A 20,676-nucleotide genomic window follows, 5' to 3' on the forward strand; every position below is an offset into this window, starting at 1 on the left:
GAAAAATCCCTTATTTGGAACAAGTCACCAGCATTCTGGATAATAGGTCCCTGTACAAACACATGAAGAGCTTCTACATTTACCTTGTGCTATATTTTGTATGGAAAGGCTAGTAGCCCATGAACTTGCTTATTTTCCATTCTCTGTACCCATAAATTGTATTTCTCTAAGTCACCCACCTAACTATTGTTCACCTTTAACGTTTAGTATGATGCTATTCAGTATTTGCCATTTCAGCAATCTGGTTACACTGGTTTAAATAAGAGACTGGAATATGAACAGGAGAGGCCTGAAAAGAAAGAGAATTCAAAAGTAACAATAACGATACATTTGTAGCCTTATACCGAACATTTGTGTTTGAGACAGGGTCAGTGACCCCCATTTGAAAGCTGGAAAGCGTCAGAAGAAGAAGCAAAATAATTCAAAAACTATAAAAAAAAAAAAAGACCAATTGAAAATTTGCTTAGAATGAGCCATTCTAAAATACTGTATACTAAAAGTTAACCGAAAGTTGAAACTCATCCACCAGCGATGTCAATGAGGGAGGTTATAACAAGTTTAAATTGAAGATGAAGAGGGTCTCTATTAACAACAACACTAGGGAATTTGCAAATCTCTGTGAATGTCTGGAACAGTTTGCCTAAGGGCTAACCAGGCTGATATAAACAGAGAAGCATTTCTAACCATAGTGTAAAGGGAAAGCGTGCAGAGCAAAAGGTTACATTAGGAAGGGGGAACGTGGAACAATTCACGTGGCTGTAATACCCCATTAACTGCTCATAGTCTTGCTGAGTGTATAGTGATGCTGCTAAACTATAATGTGCTATGGGATAATTGTTTGGTTTTTTCCCACCTACTACAGTACCTCCTCCTCGGAGTTAATTTAAAAGGGGTGGTTCACCTTCAAGTAAACTTTTAGTATGTTTTAGAATGGCTAATTCTAAGCAACTTTTACATTGGTTTTCATGAATTTTTTTTTTATATAGTTTTATAATTATTTACCTTTTTCTTCTGACACTTCCCAGCTTTCAAAAGGGCGTCGCTGACCCCACCTAAAAAGCCAATGCTCTGTAAGACTAAACATTTATTGTTATTGATGCTTTTTATTATGCAAGGCCTCTCCTATTCAAATTCCAGTCTCTTAGTCAAATCAATGCATGGTGGCTAGGGGAATTTGGACCCTAAATGTTTAAATGGCAAACTGGAGAGCTGCTGAATAAAAAGCAAAAAAACTCAAAAACCACAAATAATAAAAAATGAAAACCAATTGCAAATTGTCTCAGAATATCACTCTCTACATCAGTGATCCCCAACCAGTAGCTCGTGAGCAACATGTTGCTCTCCAACCCCTTGGATGTTACTCCCAGTGGCCTCAAAGCAGGTGATTATTTATGAATTCCAGGCTTGGAGGCAAGTTTTGGTTGTATAAAAACCAGATGTACTGCCAAATAGAGCCTCAATGTGGGTTGACAATCCACAGAGGGGCTACCAAATGACCAATCACAACACTTATATGGCAGCCCAAGAATATTTTTCATGCTAGTGTTGCTCCCCAACTCCTTTTACTTCTCAATATTGCTCACGGGTTGAAAAGGTTGGGGATCCCTGCTCTACATCATACTAATAGTTCTCTCAAAGGTGAACAAACCCTTTAAAGTGGTTATGCACCTTTAACTGACTTAGTATGAGGTAGACATTGATATTCTCAAGACATTTTGCAATCGGTCTTCCTTTTTTATGGTTTTTCAGTTATTTAGCTTTTTCTTCAGCAGCTTTCTAGTTTGGCATTTCAGCAGCTGGCTGGTTTCTATAGTCTCATTGACCTAGTAACCAGGCAGTGGTTCGAGAGGGATGAATATAAAGAGAAGAGATTTGCATCAAAAGAATAACTGTATCCTCTCAGAGCAATAGTTTTTGGCAACTAATTAAAAAAAAAACAAAAAAAAAACGGGAGATTAGTCGCCCGAAGACAAATCTCCTCTTCTTCAGGGCGACTATTCTCTCCAAACTGCCTCCCCGCCAGCTAAAATTTAAATCGCCGGCGGGATGGCAGTCAGATCGATTCGTTTTCCGAAATCGCCTTACAAGGAAACTTCGGAAAACGAATCGATCCAAGTGAAATCCCGTCAGCCATATACATTCCAGCCAAGGGGAAGGCAGTTCGGGGAGATGTCGCCACGAAGAAGAGGAGATTTGTCGCCAGCGACTAATCTCCCCAAATCTGCCCGTGTGGCCTGACCCTAATAGTGTACGGTCAATTATTTGGTGGTGAAAAGATTAGTTATCTGGGGATGTAGAGTGAGGGTCCTTGGTTGCAGTAAAAAGCAAATCTTAAATGGGATCAAAGCCCCAAAAATCAATCAATATACAGTAACTCGGGGGGCTCCTCTGAGCACTTGTGCAATTTCCATTTGTTTTCTATTTTTAGCAGTTTGAGACTTTTTAGGTGAATGGAAACACTATCACACCGATTTATTTTAACCTTTATTAAAAAATACTGCTGTACATGTGAAAACAAAAAAAAAATGATGGGTAACTTTTGGGGATCATGACAATAGAAAAAAAAAAAAGAAAAAAAGAAACAAAGGTACTTTATAAAGGAAGTGGATAATGCAAGATGCAATGGGGGGAGTAGCCATAATATTTACACAAAGAGCAAATAAAATTTAAAACATGTACAAAAATTTAAAAGAAACACCAAGATTTTTTGCTTCAACATTTTTTGAACGTCGTTTCTTCCTGTGCTTTTTATCTTGTCGGGGGAGGGGGAGGCACCCCATTCTATCCACCGTTGCAGGACGCCATGATTTGCAGCAGTTTATTACTACTCGATGGGTCTAAATCTCGTTTGTGGAATTAAAAAACTGTAGCTGAGCGGCTGGGATTGGCGTGAAGCTGCGCGTTTGGCGTCTGATTCGGACTGGAACATAAAAGTGCATGCATGAACTGTATCACCAAACATACCCATATAAAATCACTCTTGTTTTAATCCTGAGATTAGGGTTTGGATCAAAGCAAATTAGCCTGGCAGCAGTATTTTATTAGGTTTTCTTTGTTTTTTAATTAAATGCCAAGATTGGTTATGCTGGTTGAAAGCCTGCCATTTTGCTTTCTTCTAAAATATTGGTCCCAAAAAGAAAAATATAAATAAAAGGGAAAGATAAACCCAATCGGTATATATGTATAAGTACATACAAACACCAAAATGGACATGTATGATCCCCTTTATAATACGCGGTGCTGGAAAGGCCTGTAAGCTATGAGCCCGCCTCAGGTCCTTGCAGCAGAGTAGACCCGACAAGGAACAAAACCCAGAAAAGTGTAAATGCAGTCCGCTTATAAATTAAGCATCTCTTTTCTAGAATACAAGAACTTCTTTTATACAAAAAAAAAACACCCATAAGGTTTTCTTTTTTTTCTTCCAAAAACATATAAAAAAAACCCAGCTGCTTCTCGTGATCTTGCTTAGGCTAATGATAAAAGACTGTTCCTGCTCGTTTATCTCCCCAAAGGCGGGATTTCTTGTACATAAAAAAAAAAAAAAAAAGATATATTTATATAATGATGATGTGGCAAACGGTACGCTATCCTCGTAAGGCTGCACTCTCGCGTCTCATTTAATGGCGATTACAAAACGAATGTGCGTTCTCCTACAATGGCGTGAAGCATGTTCATGGTTCTCCCGTATGCACAGGTGAGAGTTCTAGTAAAGCTTTTTTTTTCCTAATCTGAACAAAGTGTCGTTTATTTCAGCCGCAATACTCTGTCGGTCGTTCCTGACGCTGAGCATCAATATTTTACGCTACGAATACTCAAAAGAGCCCAACCCCACCCGAAAGAACAAAAACGCTTTAGAAATGAAGCCTCTAAGAAGCAATAAAAAATATTCGGTTATTCTGCAAGAAATTTGGTGAATACTTTGTGTCGATTCACAGCTACAAGGTCTATACTTTTTAGCAAGGAGACAAAAATATATTGTTTTTTTAAACAAAACGGATAGTTGAGAGGGCTACAAACACGGTAGGAACGGTGGGTTATTGTACTGTACGAGGCAAAGCCAATCGCTTTTAGGAATTGCACACGCTCTCAGTGCAGGGAATCGATGTGTCCTGGAGTATAAGTATCAGTGTCTCAGTATCCAGTGTATGGTTCATTATAAAGCTGTGGTTCGGAGAGAATGGAACACGTGTCTTTTAAGGAAAAGAGGAAACAAAAATGTCATGTGCCAGGCAAACAGGAGATCCTACGTACAGAGACTGCAATAGGGCGCTGGCTGTGTTTGTCTTTATACAGAAACCGAAGTTTAAATGCATATCCTTAAAGAGCCGAAGTCGGGTAATGAGTACGAGCAACAGCCTGGCACCAGAATAGTTCACGTGTGTGTGCGCCTTTAAGTTATTCCTATATCCTCACAATCCATTTGGTAGCAATTGAAGGCCAGTGGGGGCTGGGAAAGACCTTATACATACATCATTTCTACACTGAAAAAAAAAAAAGTCTATAAAACAGCAGTTTATGTGAAGTCGCTCCTCTGCCTGGTCCTTATACACCACTGGGGGCACGAGATAGAAATATTGTCGTCTTCCTTCATGGCAAAACAGTGTCCTTGGTTAAATGTTTATACATGGCGGAGGAAGGAGGAGTTTAAAAAAAGAAAAAAAAAAAAAAAAGAAAAGAAGAAAGCACCTTCAAAAGGTCAGAAAGTCTTAAAATTAAAATTAGTGCATATGCAAGTGGAAAAATAAAAGCAGGAGCATCATTCACCCGATGACGCTCCGTTATATAAAATAAAATTCTTCACAGATAAAGCCTCCGTTGGCAGCCATAGCTCTAGGATAAACGAAACATTCTTCCTTTCAAGTAACAGTGTACCTGACTGAAGTGCAAGCAGCTCTGCTCATCTCCGGTTTTGATTCCCAGTGGTGAAAATGAGATGACGACAGCGACAAACCAGCTGTAGTGCAATTTGCTATTGGTTGAGTTCCTCGGCAATGCTCCGCATGCTCCTCAGCAAATACTACAACTGCCCGTTCGCGGCCGCAACCAGTTCCTGAAACGTATTTTCAAAGCAGCGTTTGAGATCACTGTAAGTCACCACAAGGGCACTCTTCTCGTCCCTGGAAATGAGGCTGATTTTTTCTGGTACGCCAGCATCTAACTGAAAACCAGGAGGGAGGGGGAAAAGGTAAAAATTACCAACAGATCAGAGGTAAAACACAGAAATAATTTTTGTGTTGAAATCCATCTTGACGATGACAAAGCAGGATACAACTGCAGCTAAAATGACTGTACGGCAGCGATGTGTGGGTCGGAAAAAAATGGATTTGCACCCGAGTCCTCCCAACTCGAACCCTATCAGACTTTATACGACTGCACTATTCATAGAGCCGCCCATTGCTGATGTCACAAAAGGGGGCAAGGCAGGCACATCCCTTTAGATAGAGGCTGCCAGAGGCAGAAACCGGCACATTAAGAAAGGAAGAGCTCAACCTGAACCCGCCAATGACCCAAGAATCAAGTGGAAGTCGGCAGATCCAGGCCCACACATCACAGCTGTACATCTTCCCAGCTATAGTCAGGTGACCCCACTGGTGTCTAATAAAAGGGCAGCCAAGTTTGGGAGTTGTACTTTGAAAGCAGCAAGTAAGTTGCAGGTAAAACTTAGTCCCTTTGTAAAATGTATAATGAAGCAATAGAATTCTTAATGAATCAGATGAAAATTGAGAGTAGGACTGGCCAGATATGGGATGACTGACGTAGTGGGCCAGCTTAAATATATTGCAATATATGGACAAACAATCCCTGTTTTGTTTAAAGGGTAAGGCATTTTTTAGTAGCTGTATGCAGAAAATTTCTTAAAACATATTGATAATGGGTTGAGTGCAGAGGACTCTTGTATTTGTCTAACTGTACATCTCCAAAATCAATATGAGTCCAAGGAAATTATGGTTTTTGGAAGATTAACTGTACATTTTACATCACTTTCATTACCTTGTTAAGACAAGACACAATATGACTGAGGTCGATCCATGGAGTTCCGGCTTCTGTCATCTGATGGAAAAGATGATCCCTAAAGAGCTTGAGTAAGTATCTGTCCCCTGTTTCTGACCAGGATGGGTCTTTCTGAAACCTAATGAGGATGACAAAAGCATTAAATATTTGCAAATAATGCCAAATGCATGTAGTTCTACTTATATTTAGTTTTTTTAATCTTTGGGACATAAGTATAAGTCTGAAATACATGGGGTGATAAAAGCAGCTGACTCATGCTGTGTATGAGGGCCTCCCAACAACAGACCCAACGATTTCAGACTGAAAATTTGTCAAATATGCACTCCCGGTGGGCGAGTAGCTCTCCTGACAGGCCAACATAGGTCTGTATCAGGATAGGATTCATGGAATGGGGGCCTAATGTGCAGGTCATTCTGATTTGGCCAAGACTGTGGATTGCCAAATCACACAAAGATCTGCTCAATTGGTAACCTAAAGCAAAGGAGAAGGGAGGAAGCTAAAGCCAGTGGAAGAAGCTAAATAAGCATTAATTGATCTGCCAGCGAGGGGTCTTGCAGGTCTGCCGAAGAGGCAAAAACCCACTTATAAAGGATAGATTATGCCATTTATCAAACCAAATCGTCACAGGATGACTGCTGTGATGTTTTGTCGACTGTGCTTTGTTCACAATTGTAATTTTGTCATGATTTAGCAGCTGTGTGGCCCTGTCCTAGACAGTTTTGTTTTTGAAGCTTAAAAAAAATAAATTATAGCCAACAGAAAGGTACAATCAGTGCAACTGAGATACAAGTCAAGGTCCTGACAGCAAACTTATTTCTTACTCTGGTCTTTCATTAATTGTTCCCAGTTTTGCCAGAAGTCTGAACAACCTTCCATTCTGTACTTCCTGCAACACAATAAACACACACAACAGGTTTTTATTTCCACTGAGGTTTATGTTCAGCAAAATCTGCTTTAAATTGTAATATGATGTAAACAAAACTCAATCTATTCTCAAGGTGAATAGATTTTCACAAATGAGACAGGTGTTTGCGTGAGGGCGCCCATCGTGCGAGGTTGTTGTGCGCAAAAATAGCGTTGACAGTAACTTAAATTTGCAAAACTGGTTTGCAAATATTTTCTCCACCAGCAAAGTTGTGGGGTAACTCAAACGCAGAGTATTCGCAATGTGCATTTTTTTGCCATATTTAAAAAGCTTTTATGGACATTCGCAGTGTGAACAAACATGTTTGCACATTAAGTACACCACTCTTATCCAGCTTTACAAATATAACCTTGCACAGGGCAAATATCACTGTGCGAATCATTTTGCCCTACGCAAAGTTTATAAATGAGCCCCAATATCTAAATAGGCTGAAAATGTATTGTTTGCCTTGTTGGTCAGTTTGTAATTTGCAGTTTAATAAATTTTGTTTTTCCTTATTACAGGTATGGGACCGGTTATCCAGAATGCTCAGGACCTGGGGTTTTCCAGATAATGGATCTTTCTGTAATTTGGACCTTCATACCTTAGGGCTACTGGAAAAATCATAAACATTAAATAAACCCAATAGTCTGGTTTTGCTTCCAATAAGGATTAATTAGAACTTAGTTTGGATCAAGAACAAGGTACTGTTTTATTATTAAAGAGAAAAGGAGATTTTGTTACTTACCGTTAAATCTTTTTCTCTTCAGTCACTTGGGGGACACAGGGACCATGGGTATAGCTAGTACCACTAGGAGGCAGGACACAACCCTAAAACAGAACTGACTCCTCCTTCACTGGCTATACCCCCAGTAGGCGGAGCTTAAGTCAGTTTGTACCAAAGTTAACAGGAGTAATAAAACTTAGAGTAAGAAACAACCATAACACTTAATAACCATAAAATGTCTGACAGAAGTGAAGGCCTCAGTCCAGGGAGGGAAGCCCTGTGTCCCCCAAGTGACTGAAGAGAAAAAGATTTAACGGTAAGTAACAAAATCTCCTTTTCTCATAGTCAGCTTGGGGGACACAGGGACCATGGGACGTACCAAAGCTGTCCCCAGAGCCGGGTGGGACAAGAGGCCTAGGAAGACACCACCGCAGCCTGCAGCACCCGTCTGCCGAAGCGAGTGTCAGATGCCGCAAAGGTATCAAAGTGGTAAAATTTGGAAAATGAATGGACTGAAGTCCATGTAGCTGCCTTGCACAGCTGTTCAGCCGAAACCTGGTTACGGAACGCCCAGGAAGTACTCACACCCCTGGTGGAATGAGCCGTGACTCTGTGTGGGGGATCCTTCCCCTTCGCTGTATAAGCTCTTTGGATAGCTTGTTTGATCCACCTGGAAATGTTCTGCTTGGTAGCCGGAGTACCCTGGCGAGGACCCGATGGAATCACCAACAGCGCATCACACTTGCGGAAGTCCCGAACCCTATGCAGATAAAACTTCAGGGCTCTCACCGGATCAAGGGAGTGCAAGGCTTGTTCCTTAGGGTTTGCAGGAGCAGGACAAAATGATGGCACAACAATTTCCTGGTTAAGGTGAAATTCCGAGACGACCTTCGGTAGGAAGGAAGGAATAGTGCGAAGAACAGCCCTGTCGTGATGGAAGATGAGGTAAGGAGCTCGACAGGAGAGTGCACTGAGTTCAGAGACACGTCTCGCAGAGGCGATAGCTAGCAGAAAAACGACCTTCCAGGTGAGCCACTGGAGAGGCACAGAAGCTAGTGGTTCGAATGGAGGCAGTTGAAGAGCACGTAAAACCAAGGTAAGATCCCACACAGGAACTGGTGTGCGAACTGGCGGAGCTACATGCGCCACTCCCTGCATGAACGTCTTGACGTCTGGAAGTAGAGCGAGCCGTTTCTGGAAGAGAACCGAAAGGGCAGAGATCTGGGACTTCAGAGACCCTAAGGACAGGCCCATGGAGAGACCGTCTTGCAGGAACTCCAGGATGTGCGGTATGGATAAGGTCCGGAACGTCACCTTGGATTTAGAGCACCACTGGCGGTAGGTGGACCAAACTCTATAGTACGCCTTGGCTGATATCGGTTTCCGTGCTGCACACATAGTGCGTGCAACCGCTATAGAAAAACCCTTTTGGGTTAGGATCTTGGTCTCAAGAGCCATGCCGTTAAGGAGAGGTTGCTTAGGTGTGGGTGCCGGATCGGTCCCTGGGTGAGAAGGTCTGGAATTGACGGTAAGGTCCATGGTTCTGCCACGGATAGGTTGAGGAGATCTGAGAACCAAGCCCGTCTGGGCCACCGTGGAGCAATCAGAATGAGGGTGGTCCTTTCTCTTTGAAGCCTTCTGATGGTTCTGGGAATGAGTGGCAGAGGTGGAAAGGCGTACGCCAGCCGAAAGGGCCAGGGAGCCGTTATGGCATCGACGTCGTGAGCCAGGGGATCTCTGTAGCGAGCCAGGAACTGTGGAACCTTCCTGTTGTGCCTGGTTGCCATGAGGTCTACTTCTGGGACGCCCCACTTTAGCGTTAACTCCTGGAAGATGTCGTCGTTTAGGGACCACTCGCCCGGGTCCAGGGACTGACGGCTGAGAAAATCCGCTTCCCAATTCAGCAACCCCGGGATGTAGATGGCCGACAAGTGAACTTGTTGAGCTTCGGCCCACCGAAAGATAAGCTTTATCTCGTTGAGCGCTCCCCTGCTTCTTGTACCGCCTTGGTGGTTGATGTAGGCCACCGCTGTGGAGTTGTCGGACTGAACCTTCACCGCTTGACCCTTGAGGATGTGTTGCCAGTGGAGGAGACCCAGCCGTATGGCCCGAATCTCGAGCAGGTTGATCTGCAACCGGCGTTCGGATTGCAACCACTGTCCCTGGGCAGACTGGCCCTCGAGAACTGCTCCCCAGCCAAAGAGACTCGCATCCGTTGTCAGAATTCGCCAGCACGGGTCCCCTAGACGTTTCCCCTTGGTGAGATGTGGGGTCTGTAACCACCAGAGGAGAGAGGATCTCGTCAGCTGAGAAAGTTGAATCTCCTGTAGAAGGGATTTTCGTTTCCAGGAGGAGAGAATGTTCCACTGAAGTTCCCTGAGGTGGAATTGAGCAAATGGCACTGCTTCGATCGAGGATACCATGACTCCCAGAACCTTCATGCAGAATCTCGCTGTGTGACGTGGCTTTTGAAGTAGTGTCGTCACCAACTGCTGCAGACAGACTACTTTCTCCATTGGAAGAGATATCGTTTGTGATTGAGTGTCGAACGTCATACCCAGAAAAATCATGGAGTGGCTGGGTACTAGAGAAGACTTGGTGAGGTTTAGAACCCAGCCCAGGTCCTGTAGCTTGATGATGGAGGTCCGAAGAGATTGTTGAGCCTCTTGAAGCGAAGGTGCCTTGATTAGCAGGTCGTCCAGGTAGGGAGTGATGTTTATCCCAGTGCTGCGAAGCTCTGCCGTGGCTGCCGCCATAATTTTGGTGAAGACTCGGGGAGCCGAGGTGAGGCCGAAGGGCAGACTCGTGAATTGGAAGTGACGATTTTTGAAGGCAAACCGCAAGAATTTCTGATGCGGAGGGAAAATGGGGACGTGTAGGTAAGCGTCCTTTATGTCGAGAGACATGAGGAATTGGCCTGGTGACATCGCTGCGATGACAGACCGCAGGGATTCCATCTTGAACTTGCGAGGACGGATAAATTTGTTGAGCTCCTTTAAGTCTAGGATAGGCCGAACGGATCCGTCCTTTTTGGGGACAACAAAGAGATTGGAGTAGTATCCCATGAATCTCTCCGCAGGAGGTACAGGAATAATAACTTCTGCGAGAAGAAGACTGGTAATCACATTCTGGAAGGCTGATCTTTTGTTTGGCTCCTGCGGGAGTCGTGACATGAAAAACCGTGGAGGGGGAGGAGACGAAAATTCTAGGTGGTAACCACTGGTGACGACCTCTTGAATCCATGAATCTTGAGTGATTGCAGACCATGTTTCTGAAAAAAGTCGTAACCTCCCCCCCACTGCCGTTGTACTTAGGGAGATGGCGTCATGCTGAGGTAGACTTGTCAGTAGACTTAGAGGTGTGCTTCCGGTTTTGCCAGGAAGATCTTTGCTTGTTCCCAAACCGACCTCTATTTGTGAATGATGTTCGTGGAGGAGAAGATCTCGATCCCTTGGATTGGGGGACACGAAAAAACTTTCCTCTACGAAAGGTGGGACGAGCCTTTGGTTGTGGTAGCAGAGTGCTCTTACCTCCGGTAGCTTGGCTAATGATCTTATCGAGGTCGGGTCCGAAGAGAAGCTTGCCCTTGAAGGGGATGGAGGTAAGAGACTTTTTGGAGGAAAGGTCGGCGGACCATAACTTCATCCAAAGGGATCTGCGAGCTGCAACAGCAAGAGCTGATGACCTGCTGATGACTTGCGTTGCGTCCAGTGAGGCTTCGCATAAGTAGTCGTTCGCTTCTTTGATCTGTGAGGCTAATTGAGACAGCTCGTGACGTGGGGCTCCGTCTGCTATAGAGGTAATGAGAGTATCGGACCAGGATTGTATGGCCCTGCTGACCCACGCCATGGCAATGACTGGCCGAAGGGCTGAGCCAGAAGCAGAGAAAACAGAACGTAGTAAGCTCTCTAATTTCTTGTCCATGGAGTCCTTGAAGGATGAAGCGTCAGGGACTGGCAGTGCTGTATTTTTGGAAAGTCGAGACACGGGGGCATCAACTGATGGCGGAGATGACCACTTGTCAGTGATATCAGCCGGAAAAGGATATTGCTTAAGGAAACGCCGGTTTGCCTGGAAGCGTCTCTCGGGTTTGTCCCATTCGTGTTGAATAAGCTGGTCAAGCTGAGAATGAGAAGGAAAAACAGGTGATGTTTTACTGTGTCGTTTAAAAAGAGCCTTTGAGGATTCGGCTGTAGCCTCCGTTTCTTGGAGATTAAGAGTTTCCAATACAGCGGAAATCAAGGAATCCACGGATTCTGATGAAAATTTGTGTGATTCCTCTGCATCATGGCCGGAACCAACCGAAAGTTCCCCATCAGAGCGGTCTTCATCCTCAGAGTCTGGAGGAAAAGGAGACTGGTGTCTGGGAGGAGAATCGCTCTCTTCATCAGACGGAGAAGGAGCTCTGCGTTTGGAAGGTCTATGCCTAGGGTTATCTAGACGGGAAAGTAGCCTGTCCAGTGACTGAGCCAATTTTGGAATTCCTGTGGCCAATTGGGAGGCCCATTCTGGAGTAGTATGCCCTCTGATTGGGGAAGCATGTCTGCTGGAAGCTGGAGAGTCTCCTTGCTGAGACTGATTCCCCTGAGGTGGAGTAGGTACTGAGGGTTCAGTAACCTGAGGCTTGCATTTAGAACATAAGGGGTCTTTGTGCCCCCGTGGCAAACGTTTGCAGCATTTGGCACAGGCCAAATAAGTAATAGAAGCAGAGGGTGCTGCCCTGGTAAAAAGGCCCTCACTTGGCCCCTCAGACATTATGATGGCTAGGAAGTGGTAGAGGAAGTTTAAATACAGGAAAAACTTACTCACCCCCAATGTCTGTGAGCTACACGCTAACCTGCGAGATATAGGCAGGGAAGGAGGAGTAGCCTGGTCGGGTAGTGCAGAGAGTACTGAAGGTCCCCGTGCCCCTGCGTGCAGCCCTTGTGTCGCAGAGAAAAGAAGCGCGCGAATCCCACAGTGCGCTCCTGTGCTGCAAGATGGCGGCACGCACCGAGGGGAGTGGACGCGTATGGCGTCAGAGGCCGAGTTGCGCATGCGCGCGTGCGCGCAGCGCAAGGAAAAAACCCCGCTCACCAACAGCGCACGAATCATTAATGGCGGCGCTACAGTACCCGCTGAGGGAATGTGCAGAAGTGTAGCGCCAATAGTGCGCACTGCCTGAGCGCCCCCTGGCCCTAAGGGAATAAATCCCAATCCAAGTAGGCTTGAGGGGGAATGAAGGGAAGAGCCAGGCGCCAAGCCTGGTAAAGGAGGGATAGGGGCTGAGGATTCAGACTTACCTCCAGCCCAAGGCATCCAAGCACTCTCTTTGTCTGCCGGCCAGCTTGCTCCTCCTGCAAGGAAAGGGAGACATCAGTAGAGCTGGGTGGTCTGTGCCAGAGCACAATGTGACCCCGGAGACAGGCTCCCACGTTGGGGGATGACATTAGAGCCTTTACTCAGTGTAAAGGGTCCGCATTGCCCCTGGTGTCAGCTTAGCTGACTGAGAAGTATTAGCAGAAAATAAAAAACGTCCTAACCTCCTGAGGACACAACTCAAACTGACTTAAGCTCCGCCTACTGGGGGTATAGCCAGTGAAGGAGGAGTCAGTTCTGTTTTAGGGTTGTGTCCTGCCTCCTAGTGGTACTAGCTATACCCATGGTCCCTGTGTCCCCCAAGCTGACTATGAGAAAACTTTGGATTATTTGGATAAAATGGAGTCTACGGGAGACGGCCTGCCCATAATTCGGAGCTTTCTGGATAATGGATCATTAAGCCGAAAAGCATTACTACACAGATTTACCTTTGCAAGGTCCTCTTCTATGACATCATTGCGCATCTGAGCAGCATCCAACTGTGTATAAAATCTAGCACCGATCATTGGCATGATGTCATTGACGCTGCGCATCCTGTTCTGTTCGGTCAGCAAGTACCTGTGGATTCAATATGGATTATATCATTAGTTATTTGGCAAAGGAAAGATATTTATAATCAGGGGTTGTTTGAAATCGCTGCTTGATGCTTGGACGCAAGAGGTGATGGCTTCCACTTCTATTTGTGTAGAAAAATGAGCTATATAGTGCCAGCTGTATGGAATCCCGTTCATGCGGAAGATGAAACAGACCCAAGGGCTCACTGGAGCTTACGTAAGATACTGAATTTAAATTTTCCCTGGAATAGTCAAGCAGGTATGTAACAGGTGTATTTACTGTGTATCTGCGTTCACCGCATTGAATAAGAATAGATATTAAATGTATTTTTTTGGGGTTTATACCCCATTTAGTGCTTTCTGCCTTGTTCTAAGTGCAACCCTCAGAGGATACAGATCTACTAATTTTTGGAGACCCCTAAACAGTCTATGCCAATGTGTATAATGCCTTGAGCTATTAGTCTAATGCCTATTAGTTTGCTGATCTCAATGGGTTCAGTAGATGCACTGGGCACTGAATGACATGCCTCTCCTGAGCCCTGGAATCAAAGCAATGCTCCCTTTGAAGCCAATTATGCCTAAACTCAATCTCCAGGCTTCATTGGAGCAAGTTAAAGTCCATTCTTATGAAAATGTTCTTACTGAATGCAAAAATCCTAATTGAAGAGAATGGTGAATGTGAGTGTACAGTCTTCTGGACTGTTTCATTGTACCTCCTAATGTAGTTTGTACATATGCGGTTCCTTGTTCTGGCGACAAACAGATGCTGTAAGTAGAGATGCACTAAATCCAGGATTCAGCCTTTCAGCAGGATTCGGCCGATTCCTTCTGCCCGGCCGAACCCCAATCGGGGAGGGAAATCGAGTGACTTTTTGTCAAAACAAGGAAGTACCGTATATACTCGAGTATAAGCCGAGTTTTTCAGCACCCAAAATGTGCTGAAAAAGTCTACCTCGGCTTATACTCGAGTCATGCAAAAAGAAAAAATCTGATATCATGTAATACCGTTGTATGGTTGATACAATTGGCTCTACTCACATTTAATTAGAAAGGTAGCGTTCGTATATGTATGTATACTGGGGATCTAGTCTGTAGTTGTGCAGAGTATGCAGCTGTACGATCGCTCTGCAACTATCGGGTCCTGAAGTTTCTGTGCATTTAGCGTGTGGAGGCAATGGGGATCTCCTCCGTGTTTGTTCCTAATGGAAAAAACTGTGCATAGTGAAATACAGTTCAGCCGGCCCGCACTGCAGCTTTACGATTGCTCTATACAGATAAATCTCGGGTATGCAGATTTATGATCACTTTGTACAGCTGAATCCCGGGTCCTGCAGTTTCTGTGGCTTAGTATGTTCAGCTTATGAAGGCTGCTGCTCGTTCTTTACAGGGAAGGGGTTGTCTGCCTCGTGGAGTTTCTTTCCCCGCACTTTCAGTCTCTGATTACTTAAATTCCATACGCTGCCGTTTGAACTTTGGGGAACCTTGTTTTAATTGGTTCCGTGAGAGCAGTTTTGTACAATCAGCTGTACAAAGCGATCATAAATCTGCACACCCGAGATTTATCTGTATAGAGCGATCGTAAAGCTGCATATCCTGTATGTACAAGCCCAGTGCGGGCCGGCTGAAGACCCTGTCTGTATTTCACTATGCACAGTTTTTTCCATTAGGAACAACCACGGAGGAGATCCCCATTGCCTCCACACGCTAAATGCACAGAAACTTCAGGACCCAATAGTTGCACAGAACGATCGTACAGCTGCATACTCTGCACAACTACAGAGGAGATCCCCAGTATACATACTTATACGAACGCTACCTTTCTAATTGAATGTGAGTAGAGCAAATTGTATCAACCATCCGACTGATACCAACTGTATTACATGATAGCACATTTTTTCTTTTTGCAGATATAAACAAGCGCAAGAGCGTACCGCCACTCTATATATTATATTTATCCCCAGGGACTAGTGGGCCCCATGATTTAAGTGGGTGCTGCCATACCGATTCCAACAACACAAAGCGCGGAGTATATCTATACACCAATACTTGAAGAAAGCATTTTAGGTCTTCAGCAGAACACACACTTCTGCGTGAGTGTGAGTGAGAAGTGAGGGCTAAAGAGGGAGGACCAAGTCATGAGGGGGGAGATTAAAACAGTAAGTGTGGGCAGCACGGAGGTGTTACTGCAGTCTCTTCGGATCAGTGAGTAAGAGGCTATTTCTTCCCTAGCAGAGCCCACGCAGGAGCGTGTGTTCTGCTGAAAATGTCCTAAAATGCATTTCTAACCCTAGGCTTATACTCGAGTCAATAAGTTTTTCCAGTTTTTGTAGGTAAAATTAAGTACCTTGGTTTATACTCGGGTCGGCTTATACTCGAGTATATACGGTAAAAAATGTTTTCCCCTTCCCACCACTAATTTGCATATGCAAATCCGGATTCTGCCGAATACAAAATAGTGGATTCGGTGCATCCATAGTTGTAAGCACCTCCCACAGGCCATGCTGTGAAGGGGGGACCCACATTGGATATTTGGGTGGGATGCCTTCCAGGAGATGGACAACAAACATGGAGATGGAGCCTAGAAAATACGTCCATCCATGGGAGACCCTTTTCATTGTGGAAACCATAGCGTATGTCTATATACTATAAACCCACATGTTGTAAGCTCTGTTGCCAATAAAAAGGATTATCTTTACTGTAAACGATTGCATAGATATCAGAGGAAAAGATTACATGAAGTTATAATGGTGGCAGGAACAAAAAAACAAAAAAAAAAAAAACAAACAGACCCATAAAGCTTACAGAATAAGATTCTTTAAGTCAGAGGAGTAGTTGATGGTGACAAGTTCCATCGCTTTCTGCAGATTCTCTCGCTGGATTCCTGCCAGAGAGTTGCAAGCCAAAGCCAATACGACCTTCCCTAATGAGATCAGGTCCGCTTGCTGGAGGGAAAACAAAAGAAAATGACTTGCAGGCAACAGAATAATTATAAGATTTAAAGGTGCCATTTTTTTTTTTGGAAATGATAATGGTCCAGTAAACATGAACCATTTTAATGCAACCACAACATTGTGTATCAGAAGTCAGGTCTCCTCCAGCCAAGGTTTGATTCCCCCAATGCCATGCATGTTGCAAGAATGCATGCATTGCATTATGGGAACTAGAGTCTTGGCTGGAGAAGAGCCGATATTTTCTATTAGTAAACAAAGCAGAAAAATACATTTGCTATCCTCTTCTGAAGAAGTCTCGATATTGCATGTTTATACATAGATAAGGCCTTTTTTCATTTAAAGGAAAAGTAACACTAATAAACGAAAGTGTTTTAAAGGAATGACAATATAACCTACTGTTGCCCTGCACTGGTACAACTGGTGTGTTTGCTTCAGAAACTCTACAATACTTTATATAACATACTTCAAGATATAAATACTGCAAGTAGGGATGCAGTGAATCCAGGATTCGGTTTGGGATTTGGCCAGGATTCTGCCTTTTTCAGCAGGATTCACCGAACCCTTCTGGCCGGCCAATTCGAATCCTAATTTCTAAATCAAAGACATAAGAATGTTTTCCCCTTCCCACCCCTGCATATGCAAATTCGGTGCATCCCTAACAAGAAGGCAATATAATATTGTCCTGAGCTTTTCTGAAGACTTTTGCATTTACTTCTCTCTTTTTTTTTCTTTTTTTTTTTAAGATATTAACAAGAGCACCTTCTACCTTTCTCACCAGATTGTGGGGTGACTGAATAGCAAAAGTTTAAGTTACTGATGCTGGAAGAGCCATTGGACACTTCTGTGCTCTGTTCTATTGCCTCGTTAACATTAAAGGGGTGGTTCACCTTTTAGTAGGTTACAGAATGGCCAATTCTAAGCAACTTTTCAATTGGTCTTCATTTTCTATCTTTTATAGTTTATTTGCCTTCTTCTGACTTTTTCCAGCTTTCAAATGGGAGCCATCTAAAAACAAATTCTCTGTAAGGCTACACATTTATTGTTATTGCTACTTTTTATTTTTTATATGAAAGATTTTTATTGAGTTTAACAAGTTATTCCAATAGACATAGAATCATAGAATTTCTTGCGGTTATTGCTACTTTTAGATTACTCCTCTTTCTATTCAGGCCTCTCCTATTCATATTCCAGGCTCTTATTCAAATCAATGCATGGTTGCTAGGGTCATTCAGACCCCAGCAAAACTGCAAACCGGAGAGCTGCTGAATAAAAAGCTAAATAATGCAAAAAACACAAAAAAAAAATGAAGACCAATTGCAAATAGTCTCAGAATACCACTCTCTACATCATACTAAAAGGTGAACAACCCCCTTAAGTGATAGAACTGAGCAGGAAAGCCTCTGTAGACACTTGCTGCGTCAATAAATTAAGCTTCTGTCAAGCGCAAAAGTCCACAAAAAAATACACTGAGCAGCTGTACAGTTATAGGCTTCCCTTTAATGAACCTGATAGATGATAAACAGGCAGGTGTGAGTTAATATCAAGGCACAGGTCTTTATAGGGGCTTGAAATGAAGGCTGTGGGCTTCTATATTGCAATTGCCATAAAAGAGAACAAACCTGGGGTATAATATTTCAAACTAGGCTTATACATGAGCATATATCTAGGTGTAATATGGCGATAGTTATCGAGAAAGAGTTGAGGCATATAGAGCAGAAGCTCAGGATGTTATATTCTTCTCACAGTTTTACCACCTGGAAGCCAACACTTCCTAGTTTGCAAAAACAAGGAAGATTCCCTGAGCTTTGAGCTTATGTATTTTCATGTACAATTATTTAAAGCATCCATGCTGGGAAGAAGAAGAAAAAAAAATAGTGCTTCCTGGGAATAAAAAAAAAAAAACCGCCATTGAGTTCTGATGTATCTGATGACAGAGTGGGAACAGTAGACATAACATATGTGGAGCACGAGACAAAACATTGCAATCATTTTATGCAAGTGTAAGCGGGAGGGGAACTGGGAAATCATCTTGCTATATAAATAGCAGTTATAGCCACCTACATATATTTATATCTATTATTCTATTTGCGAGAAACTCTTCTGTTATCTCACCTGGTATTGAGGCATTAAAGCCACAGGATTATTCTGACTTCCATCATAATTCAAGACGTCAAATATTCCAACACAGTTGACACGCAGCCTGTAACATTTAAAAAAAGAAAACTATAACATTAACTTACCAAAGGATACGGAAACTATTTACATCCCAATATCCAAAGCAAAGGATTTAAAGGAACAGTAACGCTAAAAAAATTTTTATTAAAAAATCCATTCTACCTACACTAATAATAGATCAACCCTGAATAAAGTGTATTCATAGCAAGCTTTATAAAAAAAAAATACTGTTAGAAAACACTGCTTCCTGTCTACTGGAGAACGGCAATATGGCGACTCACTCTGCAGCTCTGCACTCCGCATCTTCTCCCTAACCCGACTTCTGCCAAAACTGGAAGTTATGAATCCGGAGCCCACAGGCTTGAGGCCAGTTACATAGGTGAGATCCTGGCAGCCTAAAGCCCCTTTCCGACCCATTATCTCCCTGGGCAGCAGCTCATCTGCCCTCCCTGGGGGCATCCCTTCATCATTTTTTAGCGTTACTGTTCCTTTAAAGAGGATCTGTCACCCAGACATAAAAATCCTTTTCAAATTAAACATGAAATCCAAATTCTTTTTTTTATTAAAGCATTCATAGCTGTTGTAAGCTCATTTAAGCATCTCAGCTGTCAATCAGATATTGTCTGTCCCTCCTCTATGCCTTAATCATAGGGGCGGAACAGGCAATTACTTTCCATTCACTTTCCATTCAGCACTTCCTAGATGTCACTGCTCTCTACACATTCCCCTGTTCTCTTCACCATTTAATTGTGTAGCCAGGGCATGGGGATGGACATCAGGTCCCCCATTCTGGTGCACAAACAAGATTCTGAGCTGATGCAAGACTTGCTTAATAACAGCGTACACAAAATGGCTCCTGCCTGCTTGAGTAGAGCCCCCTCTCCTTACCTTGTTTTGCCGGTAATAAGAATTTTTGTTGGATCCATAACGCGGCACGCCAAGCCAGCTGTATGGATTGTTCTCAAGGCGGAACTCAGCTGGACAATATAAGCCCAAATGAGGGATTCAGGAAGCAGACCGGCATGTTGTCGAGGTAATGGACCATCGTGCTGCCCTGGAGCAAAAAAAAATTAAAAAAACATTGTAATAAAAGCTACCAATTCTGCATCTCCAGGTTAGGGGGAAGCATATTGGCCTGTGTCTGTGGTCCCTCCCAATGGGCTGCCTGACAATGGCTGAGAATTCGGTATCTATCCAGCTGGTTTTAAAAACACATTAGATTAAGGGTAGCGGCACACGGGGAGATTTGTCATCCCGCGATTTTTAAAAGCGAGTTCTGGCGACAAGTCTCTACATGCAACTCGCCAGTCATTATGCACAAAACGAGATTTGGAATCGCCTGTAGTTCCAAAACGCACGGAGAACCTTTTTGGAGCGATTTGTTAGAAATAGCATGTACATGGAGAAGTACTGGAATCTCCTACAAGCGCACGCACACAGATTAGTAGCCGCGATAGTATGCAAATTCTAACGCGTGCGCAATGATGCAGTTACGTAAGGACGATGGCAAAGGTCGTGCCGCGGGAACACCATTCTTTTACCAAACGCTCGAGGAAAGATGCAGAGAAAACACTCTCCTTCACGTGTGTGAGAAAATATATCATTTATACATACGAGTATGTACAAAACCGTGAGCGAAAACAAACATAGTACACGGTAGTTTTCCTGTGTGGTAGCGAGAAAGTAGAAAGTAGTGAGACGCACTATGGGATACAAATTGCTCCGGAACAAAAGTAGCTAGAAACCTTCGCTTGCACAAAGACGATCGCCTTGTCTCGGAGACACGTTTTTTAAAAATCGCGGGCGGCAAATCTCCCCCTGTGCCCCAACCCTAAACTGCATCATTGTGCTAATGTGGTGCTGTTCTCCCTAGACCCAAATTATGATCCAATTACTGAATGGTGGGCCAGATTGGATTGGATTTTCCCAATTTTACCCTAGGTCATTGGTGGTCAGATCAGGTGCAGAACTGTTTGTTTGGTGATCTTGCCAAAT

The 20,676-nt window shown here is 43.6% G+C and overlaps 1 protein-coding gene across 3 annotated transcripts in view; it reads right to left on the reverse strand.

Annotated features, from left to right (window-relative positions):
* Window positions 1–3,129: 3,129 nt before the first annotated feature.
* pan3.L (poly(A) specific ribonuclease subunit PAN3 L homeolog) overlaps window positions 3,130–20,676 on the reverse strand; it is a 58,939-nt gene continuing 41,392 nt past the window's right edge. For all 3 annotated transcript variants that reach the window (XM_018247705.2, XM_018247704.2, XM_041582659.1), the window contains exons 12-18: window positions 19,570–19,735; window positions 18,619–18,706; window positions 16,358–16,497; window positions 13,430–13,559; window positions 6,834–6,898; window positions 5,992–6,130; window positions 3,130–5,158 (exon numbers count right to left, since the gene is read on the reverse strand). In XM_018247705.2, coding sequence (XP_018103194.1) covers window positions 5,018–5,158; window positions 5,992–6,130; window positions 6,834–6,898; window positions 13,430–13,559; window positions 16,358–16,497; window positions 18,619–18,706; window positions 19,570–19,735 — 869 coding nt within the window. In that variant the 3' untranslated portion in view covers window positions 3,130–5,017. The remainder of the gene's footprint in view (window positions 5,159–5,991; window positions 6,131–6,833; window positions 6,899–13,429; window positions 13,560–16,357; window positions 16,498–18,618; window positions 18,707–19,569; window positions 19,736–20,676) is intronic.

Source organism: Xenopus laevis, chromosome 2L, assembly GCF_017654675.1.
Source record: "Xenopus laevis strain J_2021 chromosome 2L, Xenopus_laevis_v10.1, whole genome shotgun sequence".
NCBI classification, from domain to species: Eukaryota; Metazoa; Chordata; class Amphibia; order Anura; family Pipidae; genus Xenopus; species Xenopus laevis.